Source organism: Phyllostomus hastatus, unplaced genomic scaffold (assembly GCF_019186645.2).
Source record: "Phyllostomus hastatus isolate PE091 unplaced genomic scaffold, TTU_PhHast_1.1 phas_scaffold_501, whole genome shotgun sequence".
Classification (NCBI taxonomy): domain Eukaryota; kingdom Metazoa; phylum Chordata; class Mammalia; order Chiroptera; family Phyllostomidae; genus Phyllostomus; species Phyllostomus hastatus.
The window spans coordinates 10,008,238-10,022,880 of record NW_025334033.1 but is presented as its reverse complement, the minus strand read 5'-3'; the positions used below and the strand labels follow the sequence as shown (position 1 = coordinate 10,022,880).

The window sequence follows — 14,643 nt, the reverse complement described above, 5'->3', positions numbered from 1 at the left end:
TGGCCCTAGATGGAAGGGACCAGTTTTGCTGGATATCTTCTGTCCTGGATTTCTTCCCACTTTCAAGCCCTTTCCTGGCCCCACCTCCCTTGTTCTCCTTTAAATGCTGATATTCCTTGAGATTTTCTCCTTAGCTCTCCTCTCTTCTCGCTCTATACTCTCCCAAAACAATCTCATATACACCCAGGACTTCAACTACTGCTTTTATTTTTAAAACTCTGAAACCTTTAGCTCTAGCCAAACTGATTTCCTAAGGTCTTGATGTATGTATTCAAATTCTATACCAGTCAGCTTTATTTCTAACATACATAAAAGATGTAAAATTACAAGACAGAAGAAGTTTATTTCTTATCAGAGACCCAGGCTCCTTTCAGCTCTTGCTTCTGCCACCCTCCAGTTTGCCTTCTGGTTCAATATGGCTGCTGGAGCTCCACCCATCATGTCCACGTTCCTAGAAGCAGGGGGAATAAAGAGGTCTGAACTTTTGCTGTCTTTAACGAAACCAAACTAGTCCTGGTCTGCCTAGCTCTGGACTTCTTTTCTGTGGAAAAAAAACTAAACTTTTATCCTAACAAGATAATAAAAATTACCAGTTATCGATGGCTGAGCAACAAAACCCCAAAAGTATAATGGCATAAAAAAATAGCTACCATTTGATTATGCCCACAGGTTCTGTGAGTGAGGAATTTCAAAAGGGTGCAGCAAGGACACCTCTTATCTGCTCTGTGTGTGGGGTCTCAGCTCAAACGACTTAAACTGCTGGGCAGGACTCAGATGGCTGCAGTCTGGGACAGCTGAGGCTAAAGGATCCACTTAGGGATGGCTACTGCATTCACATATCTGGTGCCTAGGCAGGAGAGGCTGGGGAGGATGAAGGACAGGCAGAGCTTGATTGACTGTCTGCCACAGCACCTTCATGTGGTCCTCCCAGTGTGGTGGTCTCAGAATAGTCAATCCTCTTATACAGCAGCTCAGGGCTCCAAGAAGTAAGTGTTACAGTGGCAGCTGCATGGGGCATTATGACCCAGCCTCAGAAGTCACATAGCATCACTGCCAATGTACTCTACTGGCAGAAGCATTCACAAGCCAGCCTAGATTTAAAGGTAGGGGACAAAGATCCCATCTCTTGATAGGAGCGTGTCAACAAAATGTGTAGCCAAGTTTTAAATCCCATACTGCAATCATTGAATCCTTGAAGTTGACCCTGCCCCTCTTCCACTAAGTAAATGTCACATCTTGGGTTTTTTACTGCAAATTCCATTTCCAGTAACAAATTCCATGTTAGTTAGGAATTACCTTAACCTTGAACAGAGACCTGACAAATAGTGACTTAAATACATTCATGTAAAAGAAACCCACAGGGACGTAGTCTGAGGCTGGCTTGGCACTTCATTGATTCGTCTGGGATCCTGCTCCTTCCAGCCCTCTGGTTACCATCTCTTGTGTAGTCCTTGGCCTCATGGTCCAAGATGAGGCCTGGAGCTCCAGCCATTATATCCATATCCCAGACTACAAGAAGGAAGAAGGGGCAAGAAAGATGGAACTTTCTCTGTAGAGGAGACTTCCTGCAAGTCCTACACACTCCTCAGGTAACTATCAGCAACCAGAACTCAGCCTCATGATGACACTTAACGGCAGGGAGACTAGAAAATTTTGGTTTTACCTAGTCTGCAATGTGTTTCTATTACTGAAGAAGGACAATTTGTAGACAACTGGCAGTCTTTCTGCAAGTACCCACCAGACATCTCCTAAACACTGCATCTCCAGGCGGCAGCAGCAACCTGGATAAGTGGCCACAGAAAAAGGAGAAGTTGTCTGAGAGTGAAGGGGGCTCTTCCCAGGCCAAAGTACCTCCTCTAATCGTCTTACCACGTGTCCCTCCGGTCTTTAACCACTCTGGAATTTAAAGTCATCAGAGTAAGATGCCAGACATGATCTACAGCAAACCTTGTGACCATCAGATTACCAAGAAGAAGTGGAAAAAAACCTTCCTCAAGAATTACAATCATAATTTTCATATAGCAAAGGAAGTTGTGAATCTTATTACCAAGTTACTCATTTTAAAAATTATTCAACACAACAAAATTTTAGGCAACAATATCACTCCCTATGCAACTGTCTTTAACAAGATTTAACCTGAAAAACAGTTGAATTCAGATTTTAAAAGTGACTGACATTGGGATTGTTTAGGCTGAAAAAAGATTAGAAGACTATCACAGCTTGTAAATGGATGCAAGATCACTCTCCTGGGAAGAATCAGTCACTCTCCCACTCCACGGAGGCCAGAACAAGAACCAGAAAGCTGACACAGTGGCTGTAAGGAGACTGAGAAGGAAGGAAAGACTCGATGGTGTATCTTCTGGGCTAGACCCTCAGCTGGCTCTCTCTCTCTCTCCCCCCTTCCTTCCTCTCTTCCTTCTTTTTTTAGGATTAAAAACAATAAAATTTTCTCTTCCATAATTTTTTTCTGATTATAAAACAAGAATATGATTATTGTATAAAATTCAAAAGTTCAAAAGCACATAAAGAAGGAAACTAAAATTACTTATTCTAACTCAGAGATCATTACTAATTTGGGGGCTTCTCCTAATCTTTTCATTGGATATTTTAATTATTTTTTTACAAAAGCACAAAAAGCCTATACAGTCACTTTTTAAAACTTTTTGGTAAAAAATACCTAACGAAATATGCCATCCTGATCATTTTTAAGTATACAGTGTGGTAATGTTAACTATATTTACATTATTGCACAACAGATCTCTAGAATTTTTCATTCAGCAAAACTGAACCTCTGTGCCCATTAAACACAGTTCCCATTTCACACTCCTCCCAGCCCCGGCAACAACCATTTTACTTTCTGTTTTATAAATTTAACTAATTTAGGTCCCTAAAGTAAGTGGAATCACACACTATCTGTCTTTTCGTGACTGGCTTATTTCACTTAACATAATGTTCTAAGGTTCTAGATTGTAGTATGTGATCAGATTTCCTTACCTTTTTAAGGATGAATAATATTTCATAGGATACCACATCTCATTTATCCATTCATATGTCGGTGGACACTTGGGTGCTTCCCCCTCTTGACTATTGTGAGTGCACAATATCTCTCAGAGACCCTCCTTTCAATTCTTTTGGATAGATACCCAAAAGTGAAATTGCTAGATCATATGGTGGTTCTATTTTTAATTTTTGAGGAACCACCCTATTGTTTTCTACAGCAATTTTATGTATTCACTTTTAAATTTATTTGGTTAAGTACCAAAAAACATGATTTCTGGGTCACATAGTAAGAGTATTTTTACATGAGTTTGTTTTTTATGTATGTTTTGAAACACAATGAAGCTTTTTCATTTTTGTTGGTAAATCTATCACTCTTTTCTTTCATAATTTCTGTCTTTAGTTTTGTTTAGAAAGTCTTTTCTAAAATTTTATAAATCTTCAACTGTATCTTCTTCTAGTAGGTTTCATTTTATTTTTACATTTCAGTCTTTGTATTATTTTAACATGAGGCCAGTATCTAGTTTTATTTTTTTTCTTGGCTTTCTTTTTCCTTCCATCATTAGCTTCCTCTAAATATGTGATCCACAAAACAACTCTAAAGGAGTTTCTATTTTACAAACAAGGAAACTAAGGCAGAATGGGAACATTACACTTGAGGTCACCCAGCCATTGATTCACATCATCAGGATTCAACCCCAGGTCTTTGCCACCAAGTCCTGCTCTGTCTTCACCACAGATGTGGCATCAAACTGTGGTCCATGGACAAGCAGCATGGGCAACACCAGGGGCCTTGTTAGAAATGGGGAGTTTGGGGCTCCACCCCATAACCACTGAATCAGAATCTGCCTTTCTCTCAGGTGTAAGAAGCACTGCTATGCATCATATTTTCCCCGATGTGGGGTACACATCAGAGTCATCTGGGGCCCTTGTTGAGCTCCATCCCTACTCAACATTTTAACTCAGCAAGTTTGGTGTGAGGACCACAAATCCGCATTTTAACAAGCATCTCAGGTTATTTTCAAGCAGGTGGCTCTGTGGATCACAGTTGAGAAATGCTCTAAAACAATTGAAAAATATTTTTTAGAAAGCAAACAAACGCTGTAACCTAGGACATCCAAAGTGAAGGCTGATTGTTTCTTCCAATCTCAATTTAGGTAAGTGGTTTTTTTAACTTGAAAAAGAGACAACTGGGAGGTAACATTAAGTCTTTTACATGGACATTGGTAATCAATGAGAATGATGACTAAATCTTCAATTTTACAGAAAGTCAAATAAAGAAAGCTAAGGGCACAGGGCCTTCACCCAGCCTTTAGTGCAGGCAGCTTGTTGAAGTACAAGAATCATGTACCCACGTAGACTGAATTTACTTCCCCTACTTCAAATTTTGTCTGTTATGTCCGTGAGTCAGTCTCCACCAATAAAATGAAGGTAACAATAACCTACAAGCGAGTAGAAAGAACCTGCCTGTCAACTTTGTGAACTTTTGTCTCTAGTATCGACATCTATGGGGCGGAGGAGAGAACATTCCAGGAGACTGAGCAGCCTCCGGAGGTTCGGCTTTTTGTTTTTTTTGTGTGTTTTCAGTTTTGTTTTCTCTCTCTTTTTTTTTTTTTTTTTTTTTTGCCAGCTCAGATTTGCCCGGAAGTCGATCCCACCTGGCCAGAGGTGGAGACCCAGAGACCAAAGAGATCCCTGGATGTTGCTTGTGCGTCACCGGCGGGTGAGACAGTGTCTCCCTGCCCTAGTCCTCCAGACAGACTCCGTCATCAATAATTCATTAAGAACCTCCTCTCCATTGGCTGACACTTCCACACGCGCTGGCAGCGACCCAATGAGGAAGGAGTTGAGAAAGCTCTTTTGAATAGTGAACGAGAGCTCTTGACGTTGCGATTGGAGATTGGTTGCAACCGCGTTGAGGCGGGGCCAGCTCGAGTGGCGGAGAGCGCAGCTGGGACTGCTCAGTACAAGCCAAGGAGGGTCCAACGTTGGAGTTGGGTGCGAGTGCGGGTCGCGGACCGGAGGACGCGCGGACCGACGGCAAGATGTTCAGCTGGATGGGGCGGCAGGCAGGCGGGCGCGAGCGCGCGGGCGGCGCAGACGCCGTGCAAACGGTGACGGGCGGCCTGCGTTCCCTCTACCTGCGCAAGGTGCTGCCACTGGAGGAGGCGTACCGCTTCCACGAGTTCCACTCGCCCGCGCTGGAAGACGCGGACTTCGAGAACAAGCCCATGATCCTTCTGGTGGGCCAGTACAGCACGGGCAAGACCACTTTCATCAGGTAACCCGCCCCCTCCTAATCCCTGCCTGGTCCCTTGCCCGCCCCCCGACCCCTGCCCGGCCACCACCTAGGTGGAGGCGGTCCTCTGCACGTGTACGCGTGTAATCTCTAGCCTCCCGCTGTCTTTGGGCTTCCTGCAGCGCCCACTTCCTCTTTCACAGAACCCCCTCGCCTCCACCACCGAAATGACCTCAGGTTCCCGGTCCGAGCGTGGTGAGCACAGCTCCGCCCCAGGGCGCGGTCGCCGGAGTAGGGGCACGCTCTTCTCTCGCGGGCAGGATGGTCCCCAGAACCCCTTCTCCACGTACTTCGAACCCTCCTTCCTACCCTTTGGAAAGGCACTGGTGTGACCGGCTTTTTATCCTGTCACCCTGGCCTGGGAACCAAGGAGAGGGAGTCTATAATAAGCATCTTCTTGATGAGTGAGTGAGGCCTAGGGCTGGAAATGGGGACAGTGGTGGCCGGGGTATCGGAATGGTCTAGTGAGTCATAGTTGGAGAGTTAAACCTGTAGCACAGTGCCTGGATCAGAATGAATGAATGAATGAATGAATGGCAACAATAGAGGGTATTGCCCGTGCCTCTGCCCTTGAGGTGGCCGGCCACCCCCACCACAGTGGTGGAGTTAGGGTTAGAGAGGCCACCTTCTTTCAACTCTTGCACAGCCTCACCTTTATCCTGCCATAGGAAGTAAGCTGCGTGTTGCAAACCGCACCCAATGGAACTAAGGGGGAGTGTCATATTACCACTCCTTAGTTTCCATTTCTTAGGCGGGTCATTCCCTCCTAGTTCGCCTTTGACAACTAAAAATATTTGTCATGCCCACTGTACCTCCAAAAGCAAACAATTACTGTGCTTGCCCTAAGTTTCAAATAACATCGCTTCCTCAGAAGTGACTTTTGATGGGAAATTAATGGACAATGACACAGGTTTTTGAAGAGGCTATTTTACTTCTATAGCTGCTGGCATTAAGACTTTCCATTCTTTGGTTAGGAAACTTGTTTTCCTGGGTTAAACCCCTTTCCTGGGTTAAAACAAAGTGACTGGTCATTTAAGGTTTTGGAAATTACAACAAATCTCTTCATCATTGATGTTCAACAGGTGTTCAGAAAACTGTATCTATATTTGGATACATGCCATTTCTATTAAGTAGTGGCCTCTTTTTCTCCACTCCAGTGACCTAAATAGTTCCTACAAATAGAGTAGTTGTCACTACAGGAAATATGTTCAATCCAGGCCTTCATATACTCTATGAATGAATTTAGCAAGACAAATATACTATATTGAAATATATTTCCAGACCAGCGATTTTCAACTGGTGTGCTGTGGCACCCTGGTGTGCAATAAGAATTTTAAAACAGGCGATACCTGACTATTTAGTCAGGGACACTGACCTCCTTTCCCTTAGATTGTCAAATAAAAAAATAACAACAGCCAACCCAACAATAGCTGTCTGGTGTGAATGAATCAAAATTATACTTTTTTTTTGTCAGACTGGGAAAAAAAGATAATGTTTTCTGGTGTGCTATGAAAGTTAGTAATTAGTTTATATGTGTCTTGAGATGGAAAAGGTTGAAAATCACTACTCTAGACAGTAACTTTAATGTGAAGGAAAACTGAAGAAAATAATTTTAAAATTGCTTCTTTGGTGCTTATTAATATGTTGAAAATAATATTAAATATGTCACCTCAGACATCCAAAATGAATCATAGAAATTTTACAGTAACTGGTATCTTCAAAGATGATAATACATTTAAGTCCTCAATAATACTAGCAAGTTTTTAGGTATAGGGGATAATGAAGCGTTATGACCAATTTGTACAAGAGTGGGAGGTAGACCTTTTGAAATATACAGATGAAAGATGAGGAGGTAGCATTGTTATAATTATAGTAATCTCAGACATTAGTGGTGGCATGTTCACAGCGCCCCGGGCAGTTCCCCCGTCTGTCTTTGCCACAGGGGCTTCATTACACCTGTGTGGTTAGGGAGCGCTTGTTGATGCTGTACCAACCTGGATGTGATGTGGCTCATGATGTGCTCCCATAGCCTAGTAATAAGCAAGCCTGAGACAGGAGAACACAATTCACAGGAACATGAATTGATCTTTTTTTTTCCAGTTCACTATTGCATTATACTATTTCTCACTCTTCTCTCTGCTTCATAATGTGGTGGGATTTGTAGTATAGCTAAGCATAGTTTTAAGACTTTTGAGATCTGACTCTTGGAGACTCCATCCAAGTGGCCCACTTCTCAGTAGGCAATGAACCATGTGCAACCCGAGGGTGAGGGAGGAGTTACCGTGTCAGAAAGTCACTTGCTCTTGAGACCTCCCCTGGCCTCAGTGACTTTCATATTGGGTAGCAGGCACAAAGTAGACCCGTGAAGTTAGAAGGAAGTCAGGGCAGACAGGAAGCTTAGTGAGGCACCAAGGACCTGAGTTTTGTTTCAGAGTGGAGATAGGAGGAGATTTGGCTCCTGGGAGGAAAGCTCCAAACAAAAGGTCAGCTACCACCCTAGCTAGTGTGGCTCAGTTGGTTAGAGTGTTACCAAAGGGTCACGGGTTCGATTCCCACTCAGGGCACATGCCTAAGTTGCGGGTTCAACCCCTGGTTGGGGCATGTGCAAGAGGCAACCGAATGATGTTTCTCTCTCTCTCCCTTCATCTCTCTCTCTCTGCAATCAATAAATATATTTAAAAGCAAAAACAAAAGGGCAGCTACACTCTAGAGATCTGCACTGTAACCGGGGAGCAGAAGGGTTGGCCCAGGGTGCTGACCATCTGGACCCTGCCTGCATCCGTGGCTATCTTTTCTCTGAGGCTGTTCAGTGCCTGTTGTATACTTGTAGCCACCAATCACTAGAAACTCATACTTGGCTGTGGGGTGCACCTGTCTACATAGTTATAGATTCTATTCACCTGGCTTTCTGCACATCCCAAGAACTTACTGGTAACAGAGCCTGCACTGATCCTGACGGACACTTACCTCATCATAAAGCCACTCAGCAAGGCCTTTGGTGTGCATTTCATACCTTTTTAATGAAACCTTACTCTTCCTTTTTTCCTATAACTGGGAAAAATAGGAACCCTACTAAAATATGGTAAGAGTGGGGAAATTATGTGTGCGGCTTGTTATAATGAAAAGAACTCCAGGATTGAGGTGGATAAAGAGCCTGAGTGTCAATAAAATATGCTTGCTTCTGATGGGAGATTGCTAGGAGAGGCACAAGTGCAAGGGAGAGGACAATTGGGAAGAGAGGCTTAGTGGGCCCTCCCCACATGGATCACAACACTGGCCCAGAAGGGGCTTCAGATGTGATGAAGATATTTGTCAAAGTCTCTTTGGGGTAGAAGCTGAACAGTTGGTAAACCTATTGTCTCCCTGACAGTTTTATTTCCCAGAAGCCAGAGAATGCAATGAGAGGAACTGTTGGTGGTCTGCCTCTGGCCAGCAAGAAAGAATTGGCCAAAGAAGGAAAAGAGATGAGCACAGGGAAAAGGGCCATCACATTTGAGGCTCTGTAACAGCCAAGGAAGGGCAGATGTTGGGCTCAAGCAGGCTTGTGTCCAAAACCCAAGAAAAACAGATTCCCGAGATTTCCCGCAAAAAATCCCTGGGCTCAGGTGCTATGAAGGAAGACAAGATGTTTCCACAGAGAGGATATGAAGCTCACTGAAAATCAATTCAAACCACACAGTTATAACTTCTGATTTTTTATAAGATATATTTTATTGATTATGCTATTACAGTTGTCCCATCCCCCTTCACTCCCCTCCACCCTGTACACTCCTTCCCAACCACATTCCTCCCTTTAGTTCATGTCCATGTGTCATACTTATAAGTTCTTTAGCTTCTACATTTCCCATACTGTTCTTGCCCTCCCCCTGTCTGTTTTCTATCTACCATCTATGCTACTTATTCTCTGTCCTCCTCCCATTCCCCTGTTGCTAACCCTCCATGTGATCTCCATTTTTGTGGTTCTGTTCCTGTTCTAGTTGTTTGTTTTTGTTTTAGGTGTGGTTGCTATTAATTGTGAGTTTGCTGTCATTTTACTGTACATTTTTTATCTTCCTTTTCTTAGAAAAGCCCCTTTAACATTTCATATAGGGCTTGGTGATGATGAACTCCTTTAACTTGACCTTATCTGAAAAGCACTTTATCTGCCCTTCCATTCTAAATGAAAGCTTTGCTGGATAGAGCAATCTTGGATGTAGGTCCTTGCCTTTCATGACTTGGAATACTTCTTTCCATCCCCTCTTGCCTGTAAGGTCTCTTTTGAGAAATCACTGATAGTCTGATGGGAACTCCTTTGTAAGTAACTGTCTCCTTATCTCTTGCTGCTTCCAGAATTCTCTCCTTCATTTTAATCTTGGCTAATGTAATTATGACGTGCCTTGGTGTATTCCTCCTTGGGTCCTACTTCTTTGGGACTCTCTGAGCTTCCTGGACTTCCTGGAAGTCTATTTCCTTTGCCAGATTGGGGAACTTCTCCTTTATTGTTTGTTCAAATAACTTTCCACTTGTTGTTCCTCCTCTTCTCCTTCTGGCACCCCTATGATTTGGATGTTGGAATGTTTGAAGATGTCCTGAAGGTTTCTAAGCCTCTCCTCATTTTTTTGAACTCTTGTTTCTTCATTCTTTTCTGGTTGAATGTTTCTTTCTTCCTTCTGGTCCACTCCATTGATTTGAGTCCTGGTTTCCTTCCCATCACTATTGGTTCCCTGTGCATTTTCCTTTATTTCACTTAGTGTAGCCTTCATTTTTTCATATAATTTGGGACCAAATTCAACCAATTCTGTGAGCATCCTGATCACCAGTGCTTTGAACTGTGCATCTGATAGGTTGGCTATCTCTTGGTCACTTAGTTGTATTTTTTCTGGAGCTTTGATCTGTTCTTTCATTTGGGCCATTTTTTTTGTCTTGTTGCACCTGTTATGTAGTGTGGGGCGGAGCCTTAGGTGTTCACCCGAGCAGGGCATCCCATGTCACTGGGTTGTGATGCTGTATGTGGGGCAGGGGTCCAAGAGGGAACAGTGGTGCTTGCTCCGCTCTCTGCTGAATTTCAGTCACTTTCCCCAGTTCCCACAAGCAAAGTGGGCCCTTCTGGTGTTGATTCCTGTGTGGGTGGGTTAGTGTACATTCTAGGAGCCTGTGGGTCTCTCCAACAAACTCTCCTGTGAGGCTGGGAGTTTCTCCCGGCACCTCAATCCCCACAGGTGTTTTCAATTGGTGTTTTGGGGTTTTACTTCCCTGCACTGGGACCCTAGACTGCATGGTCTGTCTTGCTCCCCAGTTTTGCCTTGTTTATCTGTGCATGCAAATGTGGGAACACCTGGTCCACCAGCCTCATGTGCTGCACTCCCCCACAATCTGCTACCTCACTGGGTCCGCCTGCTGCCGTTTTTTTTGGCCTTGACCCCTCTCTGCCTGGCTGCCCGACTCCCCCCCTCCTACCGGTCTGGATGAATGTGTCTACTGTAACTCCTTGGTTGTCGGACTTCCATACAGTTTGATTTTCTGTCAGTTCTGGTTGTTTTTTTTGTTTGTTTCTAAATTGTTGTTGTCCTTCTTTTGGTTGTGCGAGGAGGCACAGTGTGTCTACCTATGCCTCCATCTTGGCTGGAAGTCCAACTTCTGATTTTTAAAAGCCCCATTTACTCTCTTCCTCCTACACCCCATCTGCTTCTCCCAGAAAATTTTTTCTAATAAGAGGCAAGTAACTCAAGAAACAGTATAGGTTTTAAAAGGTCAGAGACTAAGGTAAGAAAAAGAAATAGAAGCCATGTAGACAGGAAAGAAGTAAAATTGCCCTGGCCTGTGTGACTTCGTGGATTGAGCGCCGGGCTGAGAAGCAAAGTGTCGCCAGTTCAGTTCTAGTCAGGACACATGCCTGGGTTGAGGGACCGGGTTCCCAGTGCGGGGCGTGTGGGGGGCAACCAGAGGTAACCACACATTGATGTTTCTCTTCCTCTCTTTCTCCCTCCCTTCCTCTCTCTCTAAAAATAAATTAATTAATTTTTAAAAGAAAAAAAAGGTTGATGTGACCACCCTAACTGGTGTGGCTCAGTTCATTGGGCTTCATACCCCAAACTGAAAGGTTACCAGGTTGATTCCTAGTTAGGGCACATGCCTGTGTTGCAGATCATCCCCGGTTGGGGTGCTTTTGATGTTTCTCTCTCTCTTACTCCCTCCCTTTTCTTCTCTCTAAAAGTAAAGTCTTAAAAAATACTACAAATCTTTGTTGAAAGAAATTAAAGAAAATCTTATGAATGGAAAGATATCCTATGTTCATGGTTTGGAAGACTTAATATTCTTAGCATGGCAGTAGTACTCAAAGTAATCTGTAGATACAGGGCAATCCTGACCAAATTTCCAACTGCCTCCTTTACAGAACCTGACAAGCTGATCCTAAAATTCACTTGGAAGTGTATGAGATCCAGACTAGCCAAAACAGTCTTGAAAAAGAACAAAGCTGAAGTTCTCCTATGTCCTGATTTCAAAACGGACTTTAAAGCTCCAGTAAACAGGGGTGCGGTGTTGGCAGAGGGAGAGACATATCCATCAGTTGAGTAGAATTGAGAGTCTAAAAATAAACTCACACATCTATGGCAAATTCGTTTTTGTAAGGGTTCCAAGACACAATTCACTGGGGGAAAGAATATTCTTTTCAACAAATGATGGTGGGACAATTAGATATCCACATGGCGAAAGGAAGAGAGAGTGTCTGCTAATGGAGACCAGGTTGATTTTCAGGGTGATGGAAATGTTCTGAAATTAGATAGTGGTATTAATTGCATAACTTTGTGAATATGCTAAAAACCACAGAATTATACCATTTAAAATGGTGAATTGTGTGGTATATGAATTATATTTCAATAAAAATATAAAACACTTCAGTCTTCCAATACTAAGCTTCCTATGATTTATTTAACTTTCATAATTCTGCAGTTTGTGCCAATCAAGAAATTTCTGTAAAAAAAGAAAAAGAAAAGAAATTTCTGCATCTCTATGTAATAATTTAAAATAAAAATAAATGCCAGAAAGAAACAAAACAAAAAAAGAAGCAGAGGCTTTGGCCAGGCAGCTCAGTTGGTCAGAGCATCATCCTGATACACCAACACTGCAGGTTTGATCCCCAGTCAGGGCACTTGCAAGAAGCAACCACTGAATGCATAAATCAGTGGAACAACAAATCAATGTCTCTCTCTCTCTCTCCCTTTCTCTTTCTCTAAATATCAATTAAAAAGAAAAATAAATGGAAATAGCTCAAAGAACAGAAGAATGAAGGAGCTAAGGAGTAGGCATGAGGAAAAAGGGAGTCACTGCCACACGATCCCCATATGGCTTTTTCCCTGTATATTCTTGTCAGTGTGTAAATATGTTCATTCTTCACAACACTCAAGTTACTAAAGTCAAGGTACAATGCTTGCCTATAAAATGCTTGGCAAAGTAATTAATTGTATTTTAAACCTTTAAATAGTATTTGAACTATGCTAATAGTGAAAAGGGGGGCCAGGTCCTGGCAGGAACCAGGAGCAAGGGCAGTAACAAAGTTTATGGATAGTGTGAAGCATTAAGAAGCAAAGTAAGTGGGCTGAGAAGGCAGAAATGCCTCCCACAGCTTAAAAAAGCCTTTTTAGGCATGTTTAGAACAAGAAAAAGTGTCAGGAAGTGATAGACCCACTGCTAGGGACTCTTGCTGTAACATGAACAGAAAGCAGAACTACTCAGCTATTATTTTGCTTCCTCCTTTTCCCTCAAAGCAAATGATCTAGAGATGGCAGAGGGAGCCCGGCCATGTCTGACAGGGAGTCGAACCCGAGGGTGAGGCGCTCTCAGGGGCCCGCACAGGCCAGGCCCAGTAAGCACCTGGACAGATGGACAGGAGGTTGGTGTAGGTAAAAGTTGTAGTTGTGGTCAAGGAACTGTGGTTGGTTTGTTGTTTTTGTTTTGTTTTGTTTTTTAAGAAATTATGAAAAATATGAAAAGTATCAGGAAATTGGAAGCAGTCAAGCATCCCCGTTTTCAAAAAAGGGGAGAAAGAGATTGTGTTTAAGAACAAAGCTCTACTTCACTCCTTTTGATAAACTCTAGAGTCAATTATTAAAGAGAAGGGAAGGCTCACAGGAGGCAGCCTGATTCACCCACAGAAACGATCCCGTTAGAGGAAGACCATGGGCTCAGTTTGGGGGTTCTCGCCCTCCTTCAGGTGCCTGAGCCCCTGAAAATTCTAGTCTCCTGTGCCGAATACCATTTTGCCAATCTGAGATATTGCCTCAGCCCACCCCCACCTGGGTTCCATCACCACCACTTACTGACTCGGCTCTTGCCAAGGTCACCCAGGCCCCTGATGGCCCATCTACTGGCTCCATTTTAATCCTTTCCTCAGAAGCAGCTGACACTGCTGACCACGTCCCCTCCTCTCTTTTCCTGGCTTTTGTGGGGGTACAGGTGGTGCCTGCCGTTTCACCTGCTAGAAGCTCAGGGTGGGATGGGGACATAGGAAGGACCCTTCATTCAGGCTTGGAGGCTGGGCAAGTCCTCCCTGAGGATACAACCTGAAAGCTGAGCACTGAGGAATGAGCCAGAGTCAGCTGCCCAAAGGAGACCAGGAGTGAGGATGAGAAAGTGTCGATGACGAGGCCCAGGTTTGTGGGACAACCAGGAGCCGTCCGCCAAGATGGGGACTAAGAAGAGGAAGAGTGGGGGCATAATTGCCAATTGAGGTTGAAAGGTGTGTTTAAGTGGTTTGGAGTCCACGGGGGATCAGACACGAGGGTCTGGACTGAGAGGAAGAGGGGCTTATGGAGACACTTGGGGGAAAGTCACCAGAGAGAGGGAGTCATGTCAGGGGAGGAGGGTGGCTCTGAGCCATCTTAGGGATCTTGTGGTTGCAGCTGACAGAACTTCAACTATAAAAGGCTTAAGAGTGGAATGTATCACGAACCAAGGAATGCAGAGGTCTCTGGGAGCTAGCAAAGCACCTTCAGATACATTTGCGATGTGCGGTGAATTTCCAGGTGTAGGAATTCTACCTCCCCACGATGAAAACAAGACAATTCAGTTCCTCAGCCTGCTCTGCAGGTAGGGGGCATAGGGAAAGAGTGAGTCTACCCTTTCTTGGGTTACTTTATCTTCCAATGTATTTATTTATTTCTTTATTTTGTTGAAATATACCATCTAATCACTTTCTGGAAAATACTGAGAGAATGCGAAAGCAGCAGCAAATGTTTCTATTACTGACTTCCATAAAAGTTACTATGTTTTGTGGTACAAGTTAAGCAAAAAGGTTTAGATTTTCTCATAAAACTGGTAAGACCAGGTGTGCTGGCTTCAGGCCTGGCCTGGGACCCCAAGTGGCATGA

At 43.7% G+C, this 14,643-nt stretch overlaps 1 protein-coding gene across 1 annotated transcript in view; it reads left to right on the top strand.

Moving 5' to 3' along the window:
- The first annotated feature begins 4,922 nt into the window (after nt 1–4,922).
- The window catches only part of EHD4 (EH domain containing 4), a 75,746-nt gene continuing 66,025 nt past the window's right edge, over nt 4,923–14,643 (top strand). Inside the window, exon 1 of the mRNA XM_045822199.1 lies at nt 4,923–5,278. Within this exon, the coding sequence (XP_045678155.1) occupies nt 5,043–5,278 (236 nt within the window). The 5' untranslated portion in view covers nt 4,923–5,042. The remainder of the gene's footprint in view (nt 5,279–14,643) is intronic.